Below are 27,104 nucleotides of genomic sequence, written 5' to 3' on the forward strand. Positions count from 1 at the left end.
ACCTGCATGTAGCTCCTAACACGAAAAGGTCAAGACAACAAACAAAGTTCAACATAAAAAATCCTTCAAATGTGCAAAGCGAACGCAGCCATTTTGAATTAAAAATTTCCATATATTAAATAAGTAAATAAGTGAAATATTGGAAAAAGGAAAAATTCCCAAGTTCAAAAGTCCATTCAAACAATGAGCGGAGAGAAGCACGAACTTTAAAACATCAAAGATAAGATAGGTGCTAAGAGAAATGAGACCCCCTTTCGTCAATCAGCATTTGAATGAATTATTGATTGTATTTGCTAACATTGTATCGACAACAAAATTTGTGAATTTTAAAATGAGAGTTGAAATTTTTGTTTCATCAAATTGTTGGTCAGTCACTTCGAGAAATTGGTGCGAAGTTAGGATGTAAGATTGATTGATTGATTGATTGTATGTTGTTTAACGTACCTCTCGAGAATTTTTCACTCATATGGAGACGCCACCACTTGCCGGTGGGAGGCTACAAATTTTGTCCTATGCTCGGCACTCAGGGCCTTTGAGCAGTGAGGGATCTTTTTCGTGCCAGCACCTACTGCGACACAGGGCCTCGGTTAATACGGTCTCATCCGAAGGACCGGTCTCCACGTCCCGCAGTGTGATTCGAACCCGCGACGTAAGGATTGACTCCATACTTCGCGACTCTAGAGCAGACGCTCTAACCACTGCGCCACGCGGGCGACTAGGATGTAAGAGAGTATGGTTTTTCTTCGGGTAAACTAGAAATTGCTATGATTTCCTATAGTTTTATTTAAAAACAAAAGCCTAAGTAAGTATTTTTGGAAAATCCTTCCAGAACACCGGTAAGTTGTATCCCGAGGTAATGTATACAATGTTTTTCTATATTTTTCATTTTAAGCCCCCACTACTGCCCATCCGTATGTGACGTTTACATCTGTGTCCGTGTCGCCGTCTCCTGTGGTGATTCCTGGAAACATCACAATCGGTGTACGAGGATCAGTTCATCATAACTTTGGTAAAGATGTTAGAATGGTAGTTCACATGGACAAATATCTCCTAGGAGTATGGACAAAGGTTCCCTGTAACAGTAACGTAGGATCTTGGTATGATATCACAAGCATCTATTTTTTTTTTATTAATTTATGATATCCAGATATTCAGTAATATGAAATGGCAATTTTTTTTTATAAAAAAAAAACAACTTTTTAAGATGACAAAACAGTATTTCTTACCTTTCTGTTCTAAAGCAAAACTATTTTTAATTGTATATAACTGTAGTTTGAAAAGGAATCAATAAAAAAAAAGCTTTAAGCTTTAAGGGGGATGTACAAGCCATATTGGATCTAGTCTGGTGTAAACTAAGAAATACCAAGAATGCGCTTAATACTCTACTAAACTAGCCTAAAGTTACTCAAAGTGCTAATGCACTAATTACCTACTGTTAGAGACCAAAATTAGTAAACAATTAAGTTTATTTTGTCTTAATTAGAAGAAAATTAACCATGTTAGAACTGCGCAGCTACAGCATTCATGAGATGAAAAATGCATTGAAAATGGAGTTAGTTTGATTCATTGATAATATGGCTACAACCATTTGTTTCGTTTTTTTCTTGTCATTATCCATAATTCTTGAAAATTTGATTTTTCATATGGGTGTCTTCCTGAGGCCATGTGTTTATTTCGTCCGCCATTCCTCTGTCACACAGAGTTCGAATAACAATGATTTTAGAATAAATGCGACCATAATAACATCAAGACAAGAAATTTCTAAGTAATAATCATTAGGTTATATTACTTACTACTTTTATTTGTTGCATCGCATCGTCTGATTAATGAAAAAACGCGATTTTAACCTCACTCCAGCAAATCGTGAAAAACTGTTCTGTTTACAACTCGAAATTCCTCGTTAATATTATTCCACTAAGCACATGGTTGGCATGTGCATATATCTGCTGTGGATAAATCCGTTTATTACCATGATTATATTTAATTTTTATGGAACAAGTCTTGATAATTTGTTGGTTTCTTTAAAACTCAAGAAAAAAAGATAAAAATGTCCTAAACATATGTGTTTACGGTGGGTCTTTTTTCTGAGGCGATAGAAGTTATTTTCAAATGGGGCACTGCAAGGAGGATGTTTAGCATTTAATTTGAAAATGTTAAACAATATGCAGTGCATGAAAAATAAATTGTAATTACATGTCTTACATTCGAAAAGTTGGTACATATGTCTATTTTGTTTAGAAGTTAGATAGAAAAAATAGGCAGTTATAGGATATCCTTCAGGCACCTCACATAAATAGCTAGAATGTTTGCAATGACCCATACATTGTATGGGGTCATGTTTGGACACAAAAACGCATCATGTCTCATTATGTTGACAACGTTGTAAGCTCTCGCTCATTGAACATACAAAGCTTGATAAATGTAATGAGTGGTTTCTATGAAATTTAGAAGCGAGCACAATGTTTGCAAAGAAAGGTCCATTGCATATGCTATGTCTATCATCGCAAAAAAAAGTGAGTGCTAACCCCCTCCCCTGAAAATCCTGTTTGTTTTTCAAAATAGTGTCAAAGATTAAAAAAAAATTGCATTACTAAGTATGTGATGGAACATGTACTAGCCTTATAATACCACTTGTTATGAAAATATTTGGTTGCCCTCTCTCCCGATCTACTGCCTAGAAATGGCCCGACTCATTTTTGTAACATTCCATTACACGATATTTTTTTCTTTTTCTTCCGTCAACAATTCTGTTTAAATTTTAAGGATTTTTTTCTCACCTATAAATACGGACCCAATAATTTTTCCCTGAGTTGGGAGGACCACCAAACATCATTTTAAAGATGTTTATAGGTTGATTTTTTCTCTTTACTAAAGTTGTACAATTGTAATTTTGAAAATATGGGCAAATAGAAAAAAAAAATTCTTCATTAAATCTCCTAACCCACTCTGAATGATTTCATGCCTTTTCAACTGTTGCTCCTCTGTAATGAAAATTATAAATGCATGTTTATTTGACACAGTATACGAGGGGTGATCAAAAAGTAAACAATATCTTAGGTATTTTATATTTATATTATTGTTGAAATATTCAAGTATTTTTCAAAGTGTAAAATTTTAATTGAAGGTCTTTGATAGCATATTGCTTTATTAAAAACACATCCCTTTTCAAACTTGCTTTCACCGGGCAACGTAACAAGTATCATATTTAACCATCTACCTTCCTTCACTAAAACGATATCCAATCATTGATTGAAATTATAGGAAGCCATTTAATAAACTGCTTCACATGAACAAATTCTTATACGCTACTTCAAAGGCATTTCTAAGATATACATGTGCCATAATTGTTGAACGAGTTCCACTGAGACAACCATTTTTCGTCAAAAGTACCTGAATAATGACGTCATTTTCAGATTGTGACATCACAAACAAGGATCAAAACTTCAGCATATGCTATTTATAGAACTTGTGTTTGGCTATCTAATCTGAACTGTGGTTTTGTAGATATAGAGATATTTCGCGAAATTTTTGATAACGCTTCGTACTAGTAGGTACTAAAACAAGGTCATTCGTATCAATTTTATGTGTCTAATTTCTTTGTGTTTTATTGTAGATAATTAAATTAATAGATAATATAATTTATCTGTGGCAAACTTACAAACTCTTAATTTTTAACTTTGATGGTGCTCATTTTTCCTTACCTGGAATCAAAGAGTTTAAATTTTTTTTATATCAATACGTAAACTACATGTATATAACAACTGTTCGATAATAATACTAAATAAATTACTTCAAGCCACACTATAACACCTTTCCTCTTTTAAAAGTGTTCATATTATTTGAAATATTTTGCAACTGTAATATTCTCTTCTACATTTAAAGATTGTTATGCCCCTCCATATTAAGAAGAGGTCTGGAAAACAAGATTCTGTGCTAAAAATAGACCACGTGCTGCTATCCATGAACTACTTTCATGGTTATTTACACTCTTTTTGAAGATAATGGTACCTTGTTTTGAACTTGAATTTATCATTTAAAAGTGCAAAATTTAGACATTTTCTCAACAAATGGTTGTAGAGAGAACATTAATGCACAGTTTGCATATTTTTTTTGGATTTTTTAAGGCTCTGCTGAATTCTGTAGCTGCGCAGTTCTAAGGAGCATATCAAAAGCATTTTTCTGCAAAAGTATAGATTATATATGCACAACATGCATTCGGTTATGCATATTTATTGTATCTTTATCAAAAAGACTTAAAATTTGATCAAAATATAATGTATTTTAGCCATTTGAAGAAATGTTTACATTTTGCTCTCACTGCACTAAAAGTGGCCGTACATCCCCCTTAAGAGTAATTTCAATTTTTAATCCTTTAATATCAAATTTGTACTATCCGTTGCATTTATATGGAGTAGACACCCTAAATGGAACGTGAAGAAGCAAATTCATCTTAATACTATATTTAACAAAATATTCCACACAACAGACATTTATGCATAACTTTACAATGTAGATATTTTCTCTATTCTAAACAGCAACTACGACAACCCATGTGAGTTTTTATCTGCTTTTGCGACATCAGGCACTTGTCCACCTCAACTTGAAGCACATGGTCTCCCGTGTACGTGTCCATTTAATCCATCCGACATCAATCTACCCCCATCAGTGTTCGAAGTGAAAACAATTAATGCAGCCTGGTCGTGGCTGGCGACGGTTTGTATAAGTCGCTCAATTATTTGCAGAATAGACCCTTCAAATTTCTAAAGTAAATGTAATTGAATGCAAATATTGTGTCAATTTAGGGGAAGTTCCGAGTTCAAGCTGAGATGATTCATGGTCATGATATCGTTGGCTGCTTCCATGTCGAAATGGATATCAAAAGGACTGGAGGTCATGGATTTATCTTTGGATAAAAAAAACTGAAAAGTGAACTATGTGATGACGAAGCATGAAAGCTTAATTTATGATTAAAGCTTATACACTCTCAGAGTACATCACTTTAATTAATTTTTCTCATAAAATATCATAAAAAGCTATAGTTTTGCTTAAGTAATATATATATATCATGTTCCTTTGTTAAATTACGAAAACAAAACAAATGATTTGAAGATTTTCTTTTAAACTCTAGTTTTCTACTTTTGAAAACAAAAAATTACGTAATGTTTTAATGAACAAATGCAAATTCTTGATTTAATCAAATATCTTATTTTTTATAAGTCAAACAAGTGTCGAATATTCGTTTGTCACACAATTTTTTTTTTATAATTTCCCCTTTTTTAAGCGGATTAAAGCACAGACGTATGAAATTGAAATTATTTGAAAAAAATAAATGTGAACTCATTTTAATTTTTTTAGATAACTTCAATTTCAAGATCGCGTCTTTCAATTTCAAGAACAACTGGATAAACTACGTTAAAACCTTTTTAGTGCATATATTCAGTTCTACTATAAGTAACATTCTCAAACTCAAGTAATATAACTCAAATAAAGATGAAGAAAAAATTGAAATATTTATTATATAAAGAGAAATGCGAAAATATATAAACAAAACCTCGTTATATATATAGGAAATTCTAAAATGTATCAAAATCAAGTTAATTTTATGATCTTCTCAGTCAAAACAGCACAGAACCTACGGGTATGAGAAAGTAGAATGAAATGTTTGAAACGAATGACAAAAAAAGGATTTTTTAAAATAGTCTTTTAAAGTTACATATAATTGTAACTGTTTCAGGATTTAATTTTTAACAAAATTCAAAATCACAGACAAGAAGCATAGTACATTTTGTCAAATGGAAGATTGAGTGATTGTATACTGTTTAACGTCCCTCTCCAGATAATTCACTGATATGGAGACGTCACCATTGCCTGTGAAAGGCTGCAAATTTAGCCCTTTGCTCGGCACTTACGGCCTTTGAGCAGGGAGGGATCTTTATTGTGCCACACCTGCTGTGACATGGGGCCTCGGTCGTTTTATACGGTCTCATCCGAAGGACAGCCCCATTTTGTCGATTTTTACGACAAGCAAAGGGGTACTGAGGACCTATTCTAACCCGGATCTCCACGGGGGGTCAAATGGAAAAAGGAACCATTGAACAATTGCTCCAGAATGTGGTAGTATACATTCTCTAAGAGAATTTGAAGAATTCTTTGTAAAATAAATAAATATATAAATAACAAAATTGAGTATATTTTTGGGTTCGTGATTAAAAAGAAAAAACCCCAAAATAACCATGTTATATGGCTTAAATATATAGTCTCGTTTACCCCAGACTCTCGCTCTCGAGACTTTGCCCGAGCGAGAGTCTGGTCTGATTCCTATTTAATTTTTGTAATTTCAAATCGAGGCTTACCGAGAAATCGGTATGGATTTTCATTGGCTGATACATTCTCTTCGATGGTAAGCTCTGTATTCTTTAAAAAGTCAAAGGCTGCGCCTTTACTTTTATCTGGTTTTATAATAAAATACCTTTGTCTGCTTTATAAGGAACAAAAAACGCACATATCTTTGTTTAAAAAGTAAATTCTCACATGTATTTTCATGGGAGTCGCCATCTTGTTCGCCGGTTTAGCGACCTCTACTGGTTACAAAAAATAAATAGGAATCAGACCAGACTCTCGCTCGGGCAAAGTCTCGAGAGCGAGAGTCTGGGGAAAAAGAGACTATTAAATATACTGACACGCAAAAGAAACGCAACAAGCAGTAATCTACAAATGTTTGATTTTTTTATCTTATGAGTTCTAAAAGCAAATAAAGTAAGGAAAAACTCACTTTTCAGAAGATCAGCGATTTAATAAAAATGTTAAATGTTTATCTTTTAACTTTACTAAGTACCATATGACTGTTAAAACACCCCCCTCCCAGACATACAAGTAAAACATTCAAGACTGTCCTAAACAACAGTTGCAGCTCAATTTCTACGATACAATAAGTTTATTAATATCGAGATCTGAGCGAAGGACATATTCTTTGGCATTTTTAAATGCCCCTTTTTCAGATGATTAGGTCGAATTTTCTCTAACTTAGAGCAGTGTACCACCTTTGGACTTCCGGTACAAGGACTGTCCTTAATGCATATGATACGTAAGAACCTGCTGAGGCGTAATGTAGTGAAATTTCGTATCAGCAATTCTCCATCACATTTACAGTGAAATTTTCCAGCTAGAGCACTGGAAATGCGTACATAAGCCATTTTCAAGTAGCCTTAGCATCGTTGCGGGTAAAATTGGGGAGTTTATTTTTTGAAATTTTGCTGCATTACTTATGATGAACAGTAAAAAACCCTCACTCGTGCGAAGACGCCCTTATTTGCCATCAAGGGCAATCTGATGGGGAGGGGGGCTAAACCTACGCAGCAGTGTCTGATGTCTATACTAAGTCCATCTTTGGAAAAAAAAAAGTGAGGCCCGCCCGGTTCCGACGCCTATATGGATCTATTTAAAAGCATTCAAAAGAGTTTTTTTTGTTTAATAATTAGCATTGTAAATTCCCCCTCTGACAAGTTGTGTTAAATTATTAATCCACCCTTTATATATTAGGATTTTCAGCATTATTAAATTACACGTTATTTGCATTCTTTAATGCAGACTTATGTGTCATCATGTTTATAAAATGCAAATATATCTAATCTTGGTATTTTTAACGACTTGAGTTTAATTTTTATTTCAGATCTTTGTTATGCTCCAAAATTGTCTATTTATCATATATTTAAGAAAGTCACAGTTCACAATCACTCCAAAGTGAAGGTCTGCCTGGTGGTAACCTGAGTTGAGGCATCACATTTCCTGGGTGTAGGAGGGCGAATGTCAGACTCGTCGGTTTGTGTGGAAGCTTCCATGGTCATCCGGTAATACGGGTCGGGGCAAATGGTACTCGTTAAATAGTATGTGCGGCCATCAGGGAATCGAATTTAATCTCTCTTGGAGATATTACACACAGATGCAGGGATCGAAGTAAGTGACCGTCCCGCCGATCTCCGTGCCTCTCTGTTGGCTCTACTCAGCATGTTGTCTACATAGGTGTTGTTAAGGCCACTCGGGACACCGACAAAGAAAAGTCTTGGATTATGGGAGAGATCAAGTGATGACTTATTCAGATCTGAACCCTGGCAAGTGTGCAAGATATAATCTGATGCAGGAGGACACGTTTCCACAGGTGCCGAAGATGTTGGATGCTCAGAGGACACAACAGGGACAAGCACAGACTCCTTCAAGGGTGAGATCAGAGGAAACTCAGCTCCCAAGCTAGCCATAAAAGAACTGGTCGGAGACATGGCTGTCGTAGAAGCCGCAGCAGGGTTCATCACCAGTTCGTCAGGAAAGTTGAGGCTTTCTGGTGGAACGCCAGTCTGAGTCGTGGTCGGCACAATGGTGGCTGCAGGAGCACTCCTTCCTGGAAAAAGAGTTGACTTAGGATAAAGGTCATGGCTCACAGTAGGTGGGTGACTGACTGAAGGAGGCTGGCTCACAGGAGGAGGAATACCAACTGGTGGGAGCTGGCTCACAGGGACTGGTGGAAGCTGGCTAACAGAGACTGGTGGAAGCTGGCTCACAGAGACTGGTGGAAGCTGGCTCACAGAGACTGGTGGGAGCTGGCTCACAGGGACTGGTGGAAGCTGGCTCACAGGAGGAGGGTGACTCACTGGAGGAAGCTGGCTCACAGGAGGAGGTTGACTCACTGGAGGAAGCTGGCTCACAGGAGGAGGTTGACTCACTGGAGGAAGCTGGCTCACAGGAGGAGGGTGACTCACTGGAGGAAGCTGGCTCACAGGAGGAGGGTGACTCACTGGAGGAAGCTGGCTCACAGGAGGAGGTTGACTCACTGGAGGAAGCTGGCTCACAGGAGGAGGGTGACTCACTGGAGGAAGCTGGCTCACAGGAGGAGGGTGACTCACTGGAGGGCTGGACCTTACAACTTTTCTGGGGGGCTCAAATGAAACATCAATGTCATCTAGTCCGTACAGGTTGACAAGAGGTGGACTTCCATGGAGGGAAATTGACACCGAGGGACTCCTCAAAGGTGAGACATCTTTCATTTCATTCTTATCTTTACTCACTGGTTTCTCTGGTTTAGAATTGCGGCTTTGTGCTGTGGATTTCTTTGAAGAGGGATATTTCGATATTTTCCTTGTTTTGTAGGGAAAAGACAGACTGTAGGAATCTCGCTGTTCCTTTCTGGCGTGAATCTTGTAGCAGATTTTTTCGCCTGGATGGTGTTGCTGAAAGTGCTTCGTCATCAAATACTTCCTGGAACCTGGTAGTTCATAACTGCAGGAATTGCACCTTATAACATCTCCATGAACATCCTGGTAATGCCTCATCATCTGCTTCCTGGATGGATACGACTTTTCACAAAGTCTACAGTCCCACCTACAATCAATGAAACTTACTATTTAATTTTTTTTCAAGTGACATATGATAAATTATAAGTGATATCATAACTAACTTTAGTCATAATATTTTTTTTCAGGATTCTTTGTTCTATATCTTTGTCATGTCTCTTGTGTTCAAATTTCAGCTAACCAATATCTGTTGGCTGCCAGTCTGGTGGGGACTCAAAAAAACATTGGATCAGGTACAAGGCCAGGAACAGGATCAGCATTTATTTATTTAAAAAGGTATAATTTAGAATAGCTGCATCTCGGTTAAAATTCAGGCTGCTGACTGGTCTATCATACCTCAGTTCCTCTTCTTTTGAACCAAAATAAAAAATAGAAAAATACCGTAATAATACCGTAATAATCTCCTCACACTCTTTAATCTATCATGCAGGTTGATCAGGCCCACCTGATAAATTAAATTTTACAACAGAGTGACATTGAATTTTTGGATCTTCTAACGAGATAAGTCAAGTCATCAATTTTCTTAATAACCACATATGGCCCTTTCCATCTGAAAGACAATTTTTGAGAAACTCCCTTTTTCCTTGTAGTGTCATGGAGCCAAAAAGCTTGTCCCTCTTTGTAAACTTTCCTTTTTGATTTCACATCATACTGTTTCTTTTGGTATAAGGCACTTTGTTTCAGCTTTTCCTTTCCAAGATTATGTATTTGACAGAGTTTCTTTTTAAATTTTGTGATGTAATTTTCTTCATCTGAAGAGCTGCTACTTCCAGGTACAGGTTCCCTTATAATAGCTCTCATAGGAATGGTTAACTCCCTACCCATCATCATGACATTTGGTGTCTGTCCAGTACTACATGTAGATTGTACAGAGGCTCGGTAAGCCATAAAAACTTGGGGCAGAAATTGGTCCCATTGATCTTGGTTCTTGTTACAAAATATAGAAAGCATGTCACCTAAAGTTCGGTTAAATCTTTCTACATTCCCATTTGATTGAGGGTGATAACTAGTTGTTCGAGTCTTGTCAATTTGCAGCAGATCGCACATTTCTTGAAAAACATTGGATTCAAAGTTCCGAACCTGATCTGAATGCAATTGTAATGGGGTGCCGAAACAACAAACAAAGGTATCAACAAAAGCCTTTGCTACAGTATTTGCTTCTTGATTGGGAAGAGCTACAGCTTCTGTCCATTTTGAAAAACAGTCAACCATAACTAGTATGTATTTATTTCTTTGTTTGGTTACAGGTAAGGGACCAAGAATATCCACAGCAACTCTCTCCATTGGTTCTCCTACATGATAAGATCCGAGTGGGGCATGGTTTTTCTTTGACGACTGTTTGCGGGCTGCGCAGTGGTCACAGGAATAGCAGTAATCTTGAACATAGTCTTTCATAGAAGGCCAGTAAAATCCTTGTTTTATTCTTTCTAGTGTTTTCTCAGCACCAAGATGTCCCGCAGATGGTATATCGTGATAATGGTGAAGTACTTGTTTTTGTAGTGATTCTGGAACAACAAGTTGGTCTATAGAAGAGACACCATCTACGATATAAAAAACCGGAAATTACCTACAACCTGTCCCAGTGACGTCACAAGGTCTTCAAAACTCAGACTGGTTAGAAATAGATTTCCAGGGGGTCTGTCACCATCTTCCTTGGCTATTAAAATTGGTCCTATATTGCAATCCTCTCGTTGTTTTTGCCTAATAGTGTTTGGCTCCCAACCCTCTAATAGAAATTAAACTTCCCTTAGATTGGTATCTGGATAGTTTATTTTTGTTTGTCCTATAGTGATAACTCGAACAGTGCCATCTGTTAATTGTTTGGGTAGTATTTCCGGTTCTGGCTCCTTGTCCTGCCTGACGCAAACCTTGCAGGGGTTCCTTGACATGGCATCAGCGTTTGTATGTTTTCTACCTGGTCTGTGGGTGACTGTTAGATCATAGTTCTCAACTTCTTGCAACCACCTAGCCATTTGTCCTGTGGGATTTTTACGATTCCTTGGTGGATTCGGTGCTGGTAAGTACTTTTTGACCATACAAGTAAGAATGGAAATGTTTCAGGGCATTTACAACTGCTAATAATTCCTTTCTGGTTATGCAATATGATTGCTCATACTTATTCATAGTTTTACTCATGTAGGCAATGACATGTTCTCCATCGTCATGTAGTTGAGATAGAACAGCACCTGTTGCACGGTCAGAGGCATCAGTATCAAGGATAAATGTTTTTCCAGGAATCGGGTAAGCTAATACAGGTGGGGTCATTAATGCTGTTTTAAGAGAGTCGAAAGCCTGTTGACAGTCATCTGTCCAAATAAATTTGGAATTTTTCCCGCAAAGCTTGTGTAATGGTCTAGAAGTGCTGGCAAACCCAGGTACAAATCTTCTATAATAGGAGCAAAGTCCTATAAATGACCTAACATCTTTTGCTGTTTTTAGAACTGGCCACTTTTTGATAACCTCTGTTTTGTCTGGATCAGTTTGAACCCCTTCCTCGGACACCACATGTCGCAAAAATTTAACTGATTTTTGAAAAAGATTGCATTTTGATGGTTTCAGTTTTAAGTTGGCATCTCTCAGCCTTTCAAAAATATTTTCCAGTCTTTGTAGTGCCTCAGCAAAGGTGGAACCTGGTACAATAATGTCATCCATGTACAGTAAACATTCTTCCCACTGCAACCTCCGTTATACATCTTCCAAGAGGCGACTAAGAGTGCTTGGACTGTTGCATAGACCAAACGGCATGACCTTGAAATGAAATAGACCAAGGCTTGTGGAAAAAGCAGTCTTCTCCTTGTGTTCCTCTGCCATAACGAATTGCCAAAAGCCAGAATTTAGATCCATAGAACTAAACCATTTTGAATTGGATAAGGAATCTAGACAATCATCCACTCGGGGTAAGGGATAGGCATCCTTAATTGTAATTTCGTTTAATTTTCTGTAGTCCACGCAAAAACGAGTCGAACCATCCTTTTTGGGAGCAAGTACAATTGCACTGGACCAAGCACTCCTAGAAGGCTCCATGATGCCATTATCAAGCATTTTCTTTACTTCTTCCTGTTCAGTTTTCTTTTTACCTATTGGTAACCTGCGGGGTTGTGTTCTAATTGGAGGGGCATTACCGGTTTCAATTCTGTGCACCACTCTATCTGTACTGCCAGTATCTTGATTGTTTTTAGAAAAGACACCTTCATATTTGAATAGCAACTGCTCTAACTGCTTGGTTTCTTCTGTCGTCAGATGAACCGAACTGCGCTTTAAAAGGTCTTGAAGATGTTCAGGAAAATCTGCTTTCTCCCCAGAGCTGACTACTCTAGCACATATATGCTGGTCACATTCAGAGGGGATCTATAATTAAAGAACTACAACAACCCAGATGAGTATTTGGGTACAGCTTTATTTCATTGTCTGAAAAATTCATTCACCATCTGATAATTTGATTTTGAGTTAATTATTCCAGGAGTGAGAAGAACTCCTTTCTTTTCCATCAACTCGATTGATGGTTCAACAAGGGCTGTTTCAGATAACTTGCAAGCATAGGGAATGTTGACTGGGATTATCATCTGGGACTGTGGCGGTAAAGTAGTTGTTTCTTTCACTTGTACTCTGCATACCATGGCAGCATTACCACCTGTCCAACAGTTCAAGGTCTCGTCGCCAATAACTATCTGCAATTTCTGGTAATCTATTTTGCAGGCATTTTTCAGGAGGAAATCTTGTCCTAAAATAACGTCTTGAGAAATGTCACAGACCAGTACTGGAATCTGGTATACAGCATCTTTGAATTTTACAGGAATTTCTGCACTGCCACGAATCACAAGGTCATTGCCATTTACATCTCTTAATTTCTTGGAGACAGAGTGTAATGAGATTGGTTCATTTGAATTAAGCTTCTGATAAAATTGACTAGATAGCAACGTTGACGTGGAGCCGCTGTCAATGAGAAAATAAGCAACAATTTCTCCAATTGATGCTGTTACATAAAATCCATTGTCCCATATTCCAAGTTCTCCAGAATATCCAAGTCTCACATCCGAATGCTTGCAACCATCTGCAACAGGCCCTTTTTCCTCCATCCTCTCTGGGCCTACTGAGAGGATGGCTTTGCGTTTCCCTGGAACTGTCCATTGGGTCGTCCGGCCATATAAGTTCTATGTGGTGGGGGCAAGTAACTCTGATCGTTTTCATGCATCTGTCCCTTTTTGTTCATAGGGCATTCTCTGTAGAAATGGTCTGGCCTTTTGCACAGGAAACAAGTTCGATCTGAGGTAGCTTTGTTTGAAAAAAATTTTCTCAAGCTTCTCTATCCTGTCCATCAATTCCTTAAACATTTTTCGAAGCTGAGAATTATTTGTCTTGGGAGCAGCGTCAGTGGTCACAACGCGGACACTAGGCTTCTTCAGAGTCTGGTCTCCTAGGATGCTATCATACCTTTTTATTATGTCTAGCTACTGCTTTCGATACAGTTCGGCAATTACGATCTATACATCGGCATTTCATTTCTAAGGTAATGGTCTTGTATAATTGGTTGAGCGCTATAGCCTTTTGAGCAACAATGTCCAGTCCAACATACGCCTTTTGAGCCATCTGTCTCAAATCATCCCCCAAAGCTGCTATTGACTCCCCCGGTTGCCGTTTCCTTGACTCGAACCGCGCTAACCACCTGTTCTGCTGCCTCAAACTACCGAATCTCTGGCCCAATTTTATCAAAAGCGTTTCATAAACATTTCTTTCTGTTGTCCCCAAACTCATATAAAATGTACGCGCAGCTCCCCTTAAACTTGCGGACAAAGTTAAAACCTTTTCTCTCTTGACCCATTTCCCCAATTCGGCACAAACTTGAAAGTGACATAAATATTCATCCCAATCGGCGCTGCCGTCATACGTTTCTGGTTTCATGGAAGGTGGGCGTCTACCAGTCGTGTGGGGTGAATCAGCTCCCATCATTCTATCTATATATCTTCTGTCGCATTCATCCATTGCATCACCTTGACCAATATGCAAATCTAATCTTGATTCTTCATCATCACTGTGTGCTTGTAACTGCTCATCGTCGTCACCTCGAACGGAATTAAACTGCACTTCATGATCGGGCGAGTCTGCCATGATTTTTCTTTTACGTATGTTTATAGAATTTACTTATATATGATTTCTTTGTTTTATTTAATTTCAGAATAACCAAGTGTAGATTCGACCACAGGATCCTGAGGAATTTACAGGATCCCACCGCTTGCCACCAAAAATTGTAACGTGCCCGAGAATACTTGTTTTTTCAATAAAGACGCTGTCTCAAAATTTAGAGGAGTTTATTGTGAGATTAAATTAATTCAATAAATAATAAAATTACATCCCTGAAAAACTCTTGGTTGGTAAGTTGAATTATCCAATTTAATCAATACTCTAGCGCAGCTTACGTTTTTGTAATACGGGTAATAAATAAAAGGGGGTGGGGGGGGGGGTATATCGACTGGCACCCAACGTATAGGTATATGGTATAATATAGATAAACTTTAATGTCTGTAACTTTTTAAATAAGTGTTTGGTGTCTGTATAACTGTTGCCCAAACTTACATTCTGCTTCTACTGCTATAATTGCTCTCTCTGTCTATTTGCTGTCTCTATCTATCTGATTATCTGCCCGCTCTGACTCCGTATCGCCTGCTTTTACTCTCTTGTGTCAACAATGTAAATAATGACGTAGTGCGCAAGTTGACGTCACCGAGTTTGGTGACTTTACCAAAACCCCATAACCGGAAGTTTCTAGTTACCACTGATTTCAAGGTAATTTTAGGGGAAAATTTGCATTTACATGGGATGCCAGCGGTGTTTAACAACAAAATTGAATATATTAGGAACCCAGTTGTCGTATACAGGTATGATCTGTTTACAGAATTGAGATAGCGCTGTTTTATTGAGGTTTTCATAATCACCAAATCACCAACACGTAAACCAATGCCGTTACCTATAATCACCAATGGTCACCAACGATCTCCAATCATCCTTGTTATAAGGTTAATTTGTATTTAGTACAATTTAAATAAGTATGAAATCTCCGAATTATCAGCAACATTAGCATACAAAATAAAACCAATAGCGCATACTCTATATAGGAAAAAGAGTACCAAAGACACAGATTTTAACATCATTTCCTGGTTGAACAAGATGAAGCAGAGTAATAAATGGGTAGGCTTTACCTGATTGGCTGAATTCAGGTATGTAAATAGTTTCATTTTAAAGTAAATATATTATTGTTTGAAATAAATGGTGAAATGTAGGAATACTACAGAAAATATAAAAATATCAGGGGAGATTGTAGGGGGTGAAGATTGATATTTTTGGTAGTGTGTCATTTAATGCTGATCGCTGTAAGTTGGAAATAAATGCAAATTTGACCTATAAACGCCGCGGCATTGTATATTTTTTTCCCCAAGTTTTTAATAAGTGCTTAGAATGAACTTTCAAATGATATCAGAAATTTGCTTGAAAGGGAATAAGTAAATTATTGGGAGGGCATTAGGCTTGTATAGAGATCTATGGGTAATTAATGGGTACTTTTTTCCCATAAACAGTATTTACATGTGCCCAAAGGGAAGTAATAAATATGAACGATAACTCAAGAAGGCCTATTCATTACAATATTTCCAGTAAAGAAAATTAATTTTTATATTCAGCGAACTCGCTCCACATTTTAAGAATAGTCCACAAATGGAACGGAAGAGTAAGCTATAACTTTTTTTCACTTCAAAATTATTTTTTTTATTGGCGCTGTATCGGGATTAAAAAGTTAAAAAACGTTGAAATTCGATAACGCCAAGTTGACGACGTCATAACATCATAGCGTTATTTTCTTACGAAAACTACCTATATTTGAAGTGGTCTCTTGAAGAAATGGTTTGAGATAATAACAAAAATCAAAATGAAATAGGAAGTGGTCACTCTCGACATGTTTCTAGAACAATTTAATAAGATTTTGGGACTGGGCGGATTTTTGTTCATATAGTACTTTCTTCTTTTCATTCAATAATGTTTAATTGAAATTATTTTATAGATGTTTAAAACAACTTTCAACCCCCGAAATAGTTTTTTGTGTTTTGATTTTTTTTGTCTTTCACTTAGTAAGACATACAATTAAGGCCTGGACTACTTAAAATATGGTGTAATACAAGACTGGACCCTTTTGTGATTAAATAAAATTATTCTCTATCAAGTCCCTAACTTTACTCTTTAGCAAAATATTACCATTTGTAGAGATAACTTTAGAGGAACTGTATATTGTGAAAAGGTCCCATCACATCAACAAATTCACAATGATTAAAAATTTCCACAAATTGAGGACACTGCTGCTGATTTTTTTTCTTAAACAAAATGTTTTCCCTTAATTCTTTGTAATCGTACATTTTTTCAGCTTTTGCAGATCTTTGTATTTATTTTTGTCCAAAGATAAATCCATGACCTCCAATCCTTTTGATATCCAATTGGACATGGAAGCATCCCACTATATCATGGCCATGAATCAACTCAGCTTGCACTCGGAACCTTCCCTGAAATTGAAAATATTTTCAGTCTGTGGTGCGTGTTTTTTCACACTACGAAACAAAAAGTCCTTTTTGCAATATAAAGCGACAAAACAACTCAGCTTGAACTCGGAACCTCCCCTAAATTGACACAAAATTTGCATTCAATTACTTTTTCTTTCGAAATTTAAAAGGTCGGTTCTGCAGATCAATTGAGCGACTTATACAAACCGTGACAAACCACGACCAGGATGCATTAATTGTTTTCACTTCGAACACTGATGGGGGTAGATTGATGTCGGATGGATTAAATGGACACGTACACGGGATACCATGTGCCTCAAGTTGAGGTGGACAAGTTCCAGATGTCGCAAAAGCAGATAAAACCTCACATGGGTTGTCGTAGTTGCTAATTTGGAATATGAATTATTATTACAGAATATTTTTTACAGAATATTTCTCTATATATATGTGTAATCTATTTACTCCAATTTAATGCACAGTTTCTTGATATGTACCATAACACAATACAAGAGGCCCATGGGCCTTATAGGTCACCTGAGCATTATGCAACAACTTTCCAGTGACTGAATTTGATTCATGTTTTAAGCCAGATGCTATAGCATTCACAATTTTGAAAGAGGCACCATTGATCATTATAACAATACATTTAGCAGTTGCTTAGTTTGGTTACTTAATACCCAAAGGCAGGGTAGGGGAGCAAAAAATGCATGTCAACTAATCAGTAGTGCCCCTTTCACACATGAACCCCTGACCCATAGTCCTAGATCCACACATTGCACAGTTTTTAAAAAGGCATCCTTGCTTTTCAAAAATATTTGATTAATACCAAGGAGCAGATTTCAAACAATTCATTCATTTTCACTATATAAGTAATCCCCCCTCCCCGTCTTTAATGGTACCCCTGACCCAGGGGCCTTGAAATTCACAATTCTTGATGATTAGGACCCTTGCTCATCACAACTATATAGGTATGTTCACCTGCGTAATACCTAGAAGCAGAAAGGAAAATTTTCAAAGAATTCATGTATTTTCACTATAATATCAATAGAGCCCTGCCCAAACACCAGAAACCCGACCCTGGGGCCAAAAAATTCACAATTTTGGAAGAGGCATTCTTGTTCATCATTATTATATACTTAGTTAGTTTATTTAATACCTAGGAGCAGAGAAAAAAATTTCGAAGATTCCATGTATTTTCACTATATAATCAATAGAGCCCCGCCCTAACACCAGAACCCCTGACCCGGGGGCCATAAAATTCACATAAAATGTTCACAATTTTTGTAGAGGCACCTTTGCTTATCATAACTATGCACTTACTTAGTTTATTTAATACCTAGGAGCAGAGGAGAAGATTTTCAAAGAATTCATGTATTTTACTATATAATCTATAGAGCCCCGCCCTAACACTAGAACCCCTGACTCTGGGGCCATAAAGTTCACAATTTTGGTAGAGGCACCCTTGCTCATAATAACTATGTAATTACTTAGTTTATTCAATACCTAGGAGCAGAGAAGAAGATTTTCAAAGAAATAATGCATTTTTACTATATAATTAATTAGCCCCGCCCTAGCACTAAAGCCCTTGAACCCAGGGCCATGAATTTCACAATTTTGGTAGAAGACTCAATGCTGATTACAATCATGCTAATAACAGTTTGACTCTTGATGTCCAGGAGTAAAGAAGAAGATTTTCAAAGACTGCACTAATTTTAGTGGTTTTGGCCCCACCCCTCAGGCCCCAGGGGGGCAGGGATCATGAAATTCACAATTTTTGTTCCCCTTCACCCATAGATGCTTTGTGTCAAATTTGGTTGAAATTGGTTCAGTGGTTGCAGAGAAGAAGCTGAAAATGTTCAAATGTTAACGGACAACGCACGACGCACAGACGTACGACGACGGACGAAAACAGACAGCAATAGGTCACCTGTGTTTACTCAGGTGACCTAAAAAACTAAACAAAAAAATATGTAAATATTTTATCATACTTTATTCTCGTGATTAAATGGGTGACCAAATGTATTTCGAGAAATCATATATTGCATGTGATTTGTAAAGGATTTTAGAACCGAATTGGTATACTGGACTTTTATAATATATGCCGTAAAAGATAACTAATTAAATTTCTCTGGTGACAGTGACGATAGTGCATTGGCCCTTTTTTCGAACCCCTCTAACTTTATCTAATTAACTCAATTCTTAATTATTTTACACCTAACAAATATTTTGTTATCTGTGTGGTACATTACTTGCAAAACATTACATTGAAAACGGCGCTTTAGTTTTATACAAGAGGCCCACGGGCCTTATAGGTCACCTGAGTATCATGTAACAACTTTCCAGCGATTGTATTTGGTTCGTGTTTTAATCCAAAAGCCACGAAATTCACAAATTTTGAAGGAGTTACCATTGCTTATCAAAGGGCGGATTTCAAAGCATTAATTTATTTTTAATCAAAGTAGCCCCCTGGTACCCCTGACCCAGCAGCCCTGAAATTATCTATTTTGAAAGAGACACCTTTCTTCATTCTAATAGGCTCCTTACCACTGGACACATAATGCTTACAAATAGGAAAGTAGAACATTTAATTGCTTATTTCATCATCTGCCAGTTTGGGCCAGTTATATAAATTTTATGATGTTGGTCAAAATATATTTTAAAAAATCCATTCTTTAAAAGTCTTTCAATATATCTTCATTTTTTAAATATGTGTTAGGTGAATGTGAAGACATTGTTCTAAAATTTACTTGATGCCTAAAATTATAATTCCTATCATAAAACAGACAGGGAGTATTGAAGTAGGGTGAACATTTTTTCAATTAAGTGTAAAATAATTTTTCTGGCTGATACAAATGATATTACATGTCTGTATATATTTGTATATCCTTGCCGCCTTTTAATAGTTGAATTCTTTTTTTATTTCTTCAGGTTATCAGGTTGTTATTGTTTATTTCTTCCTCAAAAGGACTTAACTTCTCCCATAGTTTTATTCATTACATCTGATGCATAAGCAACCCTTTTCTGAAGAATGATGCTTAGACTGTAAGCTATAACAGAGACCTAAACTGTAACAATGTCGCTGGCAATATGCAATAGCTACCACGGGCAGTTTAAAACCTGGGGGAGGAAAATAATTTACAGACAGATACTTTTGAAACGAATACATAATTATCTCACCAGCATGTCATTGTGCAGCAAAGTCGTCAGCATTTTATTTGTCCTTTGAACAGGTGAAACGTTTTGAATGGCACTCTTATCGATGAATTTTACACTAAACCAAGCTATCTTCTCAGATAGCTTTATTTACCAGCCGTTTCAACCAGAAGTGCGAGTTCGTAAATTTGAAATCTCGATCCCGACTCAAATTTGACATTGGAAAGAAAAAAATTGTTTTATTTATTTTTTTTTTGAAAATTCAAAACCTTGAGCGTAGGGTTTGTAAAACTGAAAATAAGATAAATCCTGGCCTTAAATATGTTATTAGATCATTAGTATATTAACCAGGAGCAAAGGATAAGATGTTCAAAGAATTCATGCATTTCACTATATAATCATTAGAGCACCACCCTAAAACAAAAAACCCCTGACCCTGGGGCCATAAAATTCACAATTTTGGTAGAGGCACTCTTGTTCATCATAACTATATACTTAGTTAGTTTATTTAATACCTAGGAGCAGAGAAGAAGATTTTCAAAGAATTCATGTATTTTTCACTATATAATCAATAGAGCCCCGCCCTAACACCAGAGCCCCTGACCCTGGGGCCATAAAATTTATGATTTTGGTAGAGGCGCTCTTGCTCATCATAACTATGTACTTAGTTGGTTTATTTAATACCCAGGAGCAGAGAAGAAGATTTTCAAAAAAATAATGCATTTTCACTACCTACTTATTTAGTCCCGCCCTAGCACTAAAACCCCTGACCCCAGGGCCATGAATTTCACAATTTTGGTAGAGGACTCATTGCTGATTGCAATCATGCAAATAGTTTGACTGCTTGATGTCCAGGAGTAAAGAAGAAGATTTTTAAAGATTTCATTAATTTTAGTGGTTTTGGCCCCTCAGGCCCCAGGGGGGCAGGGATCATGAAATTCACAATTATTGTTCCCCTTTACCCATAGATGCTTTGTGTCAAATTTGGTTGAAATTGGTTCAGTGGTTGCAGAGAAGAAGCTGAAAATGTTCAAATGTTAACGCACGACGGACGACGGACGACGCACGACGACGGACGAAAACAGATAGCAATAGGTCACCTGAGTTTACTCAGGTGACCTAAAAAGGTAATTAAAAAAGCCTTCTAGTGGGTGTTTATTCCGGAATGTTGCGCTTGTCCGAGTTGGGTTTTAATTGTCTCACATTAATATTTGGTGTAGTCGGGGCATTTCATCGATGGAATGAAAATATGTAATAGCGAGTTTGAATGGCTTTTTTGAGGTCATGAGGTTGTGAACTACGACGCTTCACGCCGGTGTAAAGACAAATAATGACCCCCATCGAATAATGACCGGGGGTCATTTTTCAACGACAAAAAAATGACCCCCTTTCCGTATGAAAAAAATCATTTTTTGTAGAAAAAGTGTCATAGGGGTCATTATTTTATATGTTAGTCCTATAAAAAATTGACCTCCATTGAAAAATGACCCCCCCTGAAAGTGAAAAAAGATTCTTTAATTGTCAAGTAATCAAATTTCTTTTTAATATTCTTCCTTATAGTTTTTGCTTAAAGAATAATATTCCACTTGATTTAAGAAATCAAACTAAGCAACAATCAGGTTCCAATACTCTTTAATAGAAAAATTATTTTTTCCCTCAATTCAACTTTTAGCTTGTATAAGATTGGCAAATCCTATTTGACAAGGGGAGAGGAGGAAGTTTTAACCCCCCCCCAAAAAAAAAAATATGTTAAATCAAAACAAAAAAATATAAATGAAAAGCAAAAATATAAGATAAAAGATAAAACATTGAAATGAATTTAACCCTTCACACAAGTTCTATAATATCATAATTTACTTCGCCATGATTAAAGCATACTTTAAATGTTGGTGGAGGTATACTTGAAAGTATTGTGGCAAGTAACATTTGAAAATTAGTAGAATAGTAAATTATTCTAAGCTTATTTTTAGTCCTTCCTTATAGAAAAATAAAGGTAGGGTAGTTTATTGTTCCTTTTGTTGATAACCGACTTCTTCCTAAATAAGTAAGGGGGTGGGGTGGGTATAACACCTAAAAACATCCTCTGTAAAGCTATAGGCTAGTGTAAAATACACATTCTAACGCCAAAACTATACATAATTGTTAGTCCATTATTTATACACTGGACTGATGACCAGTTTTCCCGTTATTTCCTGATCATGACAAGGAGCACACGGCGGGTGTGACCGGTCGGCAGGGGATGCTCACTCCACCATGGCACCTGATCCCACCTCAGTTGTTTCGGGGGTCCGTGTTTGCTCTGCTCTTATTTTGTATTGTTTTATGGACTTTGAGATTGAATGCTGTTCGTTATCTCCATATCCTTCATGTAGACATAAGCTTTTGATTTAGCACACAGTATTCGTTACATTTCTTAATTCTTGTTTTACTCCACCCTTTTAGCCAGTTCAGAGTATATTTTTCAGAGAATTTTACATGAAAATCAGAACAAACATTGTCATTTTTGTAACGTCTTCTTTATACTGTATCATAATATGAAAAGTTAATTTAAGACCATTTCTTTTTATGTCCCTGTAATCGAAGATTCGGGGGTATTTAGTTTTATCGTGTTCGTATGTATGTCTGTCTGTCTGTCTATCTGGCGGTCTGTTTCTCCACAAAAACTTTAACCTTGACCATAACTTTTCATTTATTGTAGCTATGCCTTTCATATTCAATATGTGTATATTCCTTGTGATAAGACCTTACTTTGGGTACCACCAAATTTGACCCTTTGACTTTTACCTTGGAATTTGTCCCATTTTACAAAAAATGCCAAATTTTTAATTAACTTTTAAACGGTAGATACTAGTACTCTCATACTTCACAAATATAATCCTTGTTACATTAAACCTTCCTTAAGAAACCATCAACTTTGACCATTTGATCTTTGAGTTTGACGTACCTTTCAAAACTTATCCTTAGCCATTAATTTTGAACAAGTGGTGCTAGGGCTTTCCTTTTTTGCAATTGTATTTCTTGTGAGAAGACCCTACTTTAAGTACCATTATTATATCCCCGCTTGAAAAGCGGGAGGGTATATAGTAATCGTTAATTCCGTCCGTCCGTCCGTCCGTCCGTCTGTTACGCTTTGAGGTACCCATCTCTTATCCGCAACACCTCTTATACCACTGAATGAAATTTGATGAAACTTTCACAGAATCTTTATTATACACCCGCCTGAAAAGCGGGAGGGTATATAGTAATCGTTAATTCCTTCCGTCTGTATGTCCTTCCGTCCGAGCGTCCGTCTGTCCGTTCGTCCGTCTGTTACGCTTTGGGTTACCCATCTCTTATCCGCAACTCCTCTTATACCACTGAGTGAAATTTAATTAAACTTTCACAGAATCTTTATTACATATTACCATTGTGCACCTTCTATTTTACTGTTTGATCTGACATATATTTTTGGATTTTCCAGAGCAAAACATGGACACTGCCATTTTTTTCATATGGGAGGCGGGGGGTATCATTTAGTGAGCTCATTGCTTACAGTACCTCTAGTATCTAAATTGCATTTAAGAAATGTTTAATCTTCGCTATGTTGCCATACAGGGGCATAACTGTTTCACAAACAAATCATTTTATATATAAGAGGAGTTGCGGATAACAGATGGATACCCCATAGTGTAACAGACGGACGTCACGATCACTATATACCCTCCTGCTTTTCAAGCGGAGGATATAATAATATATGATACTGCTGATTTTTTCTGTCAGTACGATGATTTCCACCATCGAAAAACAATGTTTACCTAACCCTTTAGGCTCGATTAATCGATTCTGAATCATTAATAACCTCAGGTGAGCATTTTGGCCAATATGCTTCTTTCTTTATTTTTTTGTCCCTTAATAATTTCAGCTTTAATCAACAGGGAGTCATTTTTCTACGGGGGTCATTTTTCTTCACGTGGGTTCTGCAAATTTTTAGGGTGGTGACACTTTTTCTACGGGCAAAAGGGTCATTTTTCTACGTGGAATAATGACCGGGGGTCATTTTTCGCTGTCGAAAAATGACTCCCGGTCATTATTTGATTGAGGTCATTATTCGTCTTTACATCGGCATATTTCATGAAGCGCGTTAGCGCTTCATGATAAATATGCCGGCGTGAAGCGTTGTAGTTCATACACCTCATGAATCTTCAAAAAATTAAATTCATTTCTTATATTTACATTGTTTTTCTGATGACTTGCCATAAATTTACGCCGTTCAAATGTCATTTTTAAAACAAAACAGTGTGCACTATATTTTTGGACTTTTTGACGTCAAGAGCGGTATTATGACGTAACAATGGAGATATACATACTTATTCATGATAAATATGCCGGCGTGAAACGCCTAGTTCATAGCTCATGAATCTTCATAAATTTAAATTCATTTCTTATATTTACATTATTTTTCTAATGACTTCCATGAATTTACGCCGTTCAACTGTCATTTTTAAAACAAAACAGTGTGCACTGTTGCAACCACTATTGAAATAACGACCACTATTGAAATAATTATATCAATAGCGGTTGAAAGTGAATTTCAATAGCAAACATAGTTAGTAACCACTATTGAAATACGACCACTATTGAAATAATTATATCAATAGTGGTTGAAAGTGAATTTCAATAGCAAACATAGTTAGTAACCACTATTGAAATACGATCACTATTGAAATAATTATATCAATAGTGGTTGAGAGTGATGTTGCAACCAATATTGAAATAACGACCACTATTGAAATAATTATATCAATAGTGGTTGAGAGTGCATTTCAATAGCAGACATAGTAAGTAACCACTATTGAAATACGACCACTATTGAAATAATTATATCAATAGCGGTTGAAAGTGAATTTCAATAGCAAACATAGTTAGTAACCACTATTGAAATACGACCACTATTGAAATAATTATATCAATAGTGGTTGAAAGTGAATTTCAATAGCAAACATAGTTAGTAACCACTATTGAAATACGATCACTATTGAAATAATTATATCAATAGTGGTTGAGAGTGATGTTGCAACCAATATTGAAATAACGACCACTATTGAAATAATTATATCAATAGTGGTTGAGAGTGCATTTCAATAGCAGACATAGTAAGTAACCACTATTGAAATACGACCACTATTGAAATAATTATACCAATAGTGGCTGAGAGTGCATTTTAATAGCAAACATAGAAAGTAACCACTATTGAAATACGACCACTATTGAAATAATTATTTCAATAATGGTTGAGAGTGCATTTAAATAGCAAACATAATAACCACTATTGAAATACGACCACTATTGAAATAATTACTTCTATAGTGGTTGAGAGTGCATTTCAATGACAAACATAGATATTAATTACTATCAAAATACGACCACTATTGAAATAATGACTTCATTGGTGGGCGAGAATGCATTTAAATATGATTATCATAGGTTTCAACCACTATTGAAATACGACCAGTATTGAAAGAAAAGTTAATTTGTTATCGAAGATTTTACAAAAATTGGATTTAGGGGTAAAAAAAATATATAGATTAATAATTGAAGTGTATAAATTGATAAGGATGATTCTAGTTAGGCAAAATTTTGAACATCAATTTCTTTATATTCTTTATTATTTGCATCATTTTCAATGAAATCAGAACAAAAAATATTTACCAATCCAGGCATTCATACTTTGTTTGTATCATCTGACCTTAAATGAGGATTTAGATAGTTATTGAAACTAAAATTTCTAAAGAGATTTAGATAATTATTCTGATATTCCATATTGAAATTTTTATATCAAAAGTGAACATTATTTCAATAGTGGTTGCAATCTATGTTTGTTATTAACATGAATCTCACCCACTATTGAAATAATTATTTCAATAGTGGTCGTTTTCAATACTGGTTATTACCTATGTTTGTTATTGAAATACAATCTCAACCACTATTGATATAATTATTTCAATAGTGGTTGTATTTCAATAGTGGTTTCTAACTATGTTTGCTATTGAAATGCCCTCTCAACCACTATTGAAATAATTATTTCAACAGTGGTTGTTATTTCAATAGTGGTTGCAACAGTGAACTATACTTTTTGACGTCAAGAGCGGTATCATGACGTAACAATGGAGATATTCATGCTTATTCGTGATACATACCTAATGTAGTTCATGAGAAAATATACTGCATTTTATTTTGTAAAGAATCATAGGGGAAATTCATTGGAAATGTAAATATATAAAAATAAACACAAGGATCATACGCTAGTTTTTTTTTGGGGGGGGGGGAGATGGTGCTGGGGAGGATCTTGGAGATTTACATGTACTCCCTCCCTAAAACAAATTTTCCCCACAAATTTTTGTCGTTTCTAGGTGGATATTTAACATTTAAGTAAACTGATCCTACATGTACATGAAAACGGGTAAAAAATCATATTAAAGAAAAACATCTTGTATATTTTCTAAAAGATTTTTCTGTATCGGGTTTTTAAATCTCTCTCTCTCTCTCTCTCTCTCTCTCTCTCTCTCTCTCTCTCTCTCTCCGTACTTTTAAAAGTACAGGAAACACTTCATGCATATAATTGTGTACAGAACATTTTATTTTTGTTTTTGTGAGGCTGCGTGAAGTAATATTTTATCAATAAAACAATTTTATTAATTGTACATGTGACTTTGTTGTTGTTGTTTTTTGTAAAGTATATTTGTACAATAGAATGTATATTTGTTACGTAATTGAAGTGTCCGCAGAGCGGCAGCTCCAGGGGAGCTGCCCCTAACATATATATATATATATATATATATATATATATATATATATATATATATATATATATATATATATATATATATATATATATATATATATATATATATATATTTAAAAGTGCGGATGAATTGGCACCATTTTGTACCAGTACACCGAATGATGAGGAAAAGAAGACAGACAAAACTTGACATTAGAAAAAGAATTTGAGACGTGGAACAGATTTATTTGTCTTTGGACCATATTTTTTCTAGGATGCGTAGGTGCTTATTTCTTCTATCAGCATTTCCCA

The 27,104-nt window shown here is 36.0% G+C and overlaps 3 protein-coding genes and 1 long non-coding RNA gene across 7 annotated transcripts in view; 2 read left to right on the top strand and 2 right to left on the bottom strand.

The window, feature by feature from the left end:
- LOC134236498 (ganglioside GM2 activator-like) overlaps nucleotides 1-4,975 on the top strand; it is a 5,414-nt gene extending 439 nt beyond the window's left edge. Inside the window, exons 2-4 of the mRNA XM_062718681.1 lie at nucleotides 893-1,097; nucleotides 4,536-4,713; nucleotides 4,803-4,975. Of these exons, the coding sequence (XP_062574665.1) occupies nucleotides 893-1,097; nucleotides 4,536-4,713; nucleotides 4,803-4,913 (494 nt within the window). The 3' untranslated portion in view covers nucleotides 4,914-4,975. The remainder of the gene's footprint in view (nucleotides 1-892; nucleotides 1,098-4,535; nucleotides 4,714-4,802) is intronic.
- Nucleotides 4,976-7,696: 2,721 nt separating this feature from the next.
- LOC134236486 (uncharacterized) lies at nucleotides 7,697-9,035 on the bottom strand. Its single transcript, XM_062718670.1, has 2 exons — nucleotides 8,908-9,035; nucleotides 7,697-8,655 (listed from the first exon to the last, which is right to left on the bottom strand). Exons 1-2 carry the CDS (start codon nucleotides 9,033-9,035, stop codon nucleotides 7,911-7,913), a joined length of 873 nt encoding a protein of 290 aa, XP_062574654.1. The 3' UTR covers nucleotides 7,697-7,910.
- A 9-nt stretch (nucleotides 9,036-9,044) lies between these two features.
- Nucleotides 9,045-12,495, top strand: LOC134236499 (uncharacterized). Of its 4 annotated transcripts, none has more exons than XR_009985622.1 (3): nucleotides 9,045-9,308; nucleotides 9,518-9,617; nucleotides 11,943-12,495. It is a non-coding gene; the product is annotated as an uncharacterized LOC134236499 (long non-coding RNA). The 4 variants fall into 4 exon arrangements; XR_009985620.1 differs by having other exon boundaries at nucleotides 11,952-12,495; XR_009985619.1 differs by lacking the exon at nucleotides 11,943-12,495 and adding an exon at nucleotides 10,589-10,773.
- A 4,432-nt stretch (nucleotides 12,496-16,927) lies between these two features.
- LOC134236488 (uncharacterized) overlaps nucleotides 16,928-27,104 on the bottom strand; it is a 62,975-nt gene continuing 52,798 nt past the window's right edge. The window contains exons 12-13 of the mRNA XM_062718671.1: nucleotides 17,087-17,264; nucleotides 16,928-16,996 (exon numbers count right to left, since the gene is read on the bottom strand). Coding sequence (XP_062574655.1) covers nucleotides 16,928-16,996; nucleotides 17,087-17,264 — 247 coding nt within the window. The remainder of the gene's footprint in view (nucleotides 16,997-17,086; nucleotides 17,265-27,104) is intronic.

This window comes from Saccostrea cucullata, unplaced genomic scaffold (genome assembly GCF_032062105.1).
Source record: "Saccostrea cucullata isolate Sc308-1 unplaced genomic scaffold, CSIRO_AGI_Scuc_v1 ctg424, whole genome shotgun sequence".
NCBI lineage: Eukaryota > Metazoa > Mollusca > Bivalvia > Ostreida > Ostreidae > Saccostrea > Saccostrea cuccullata.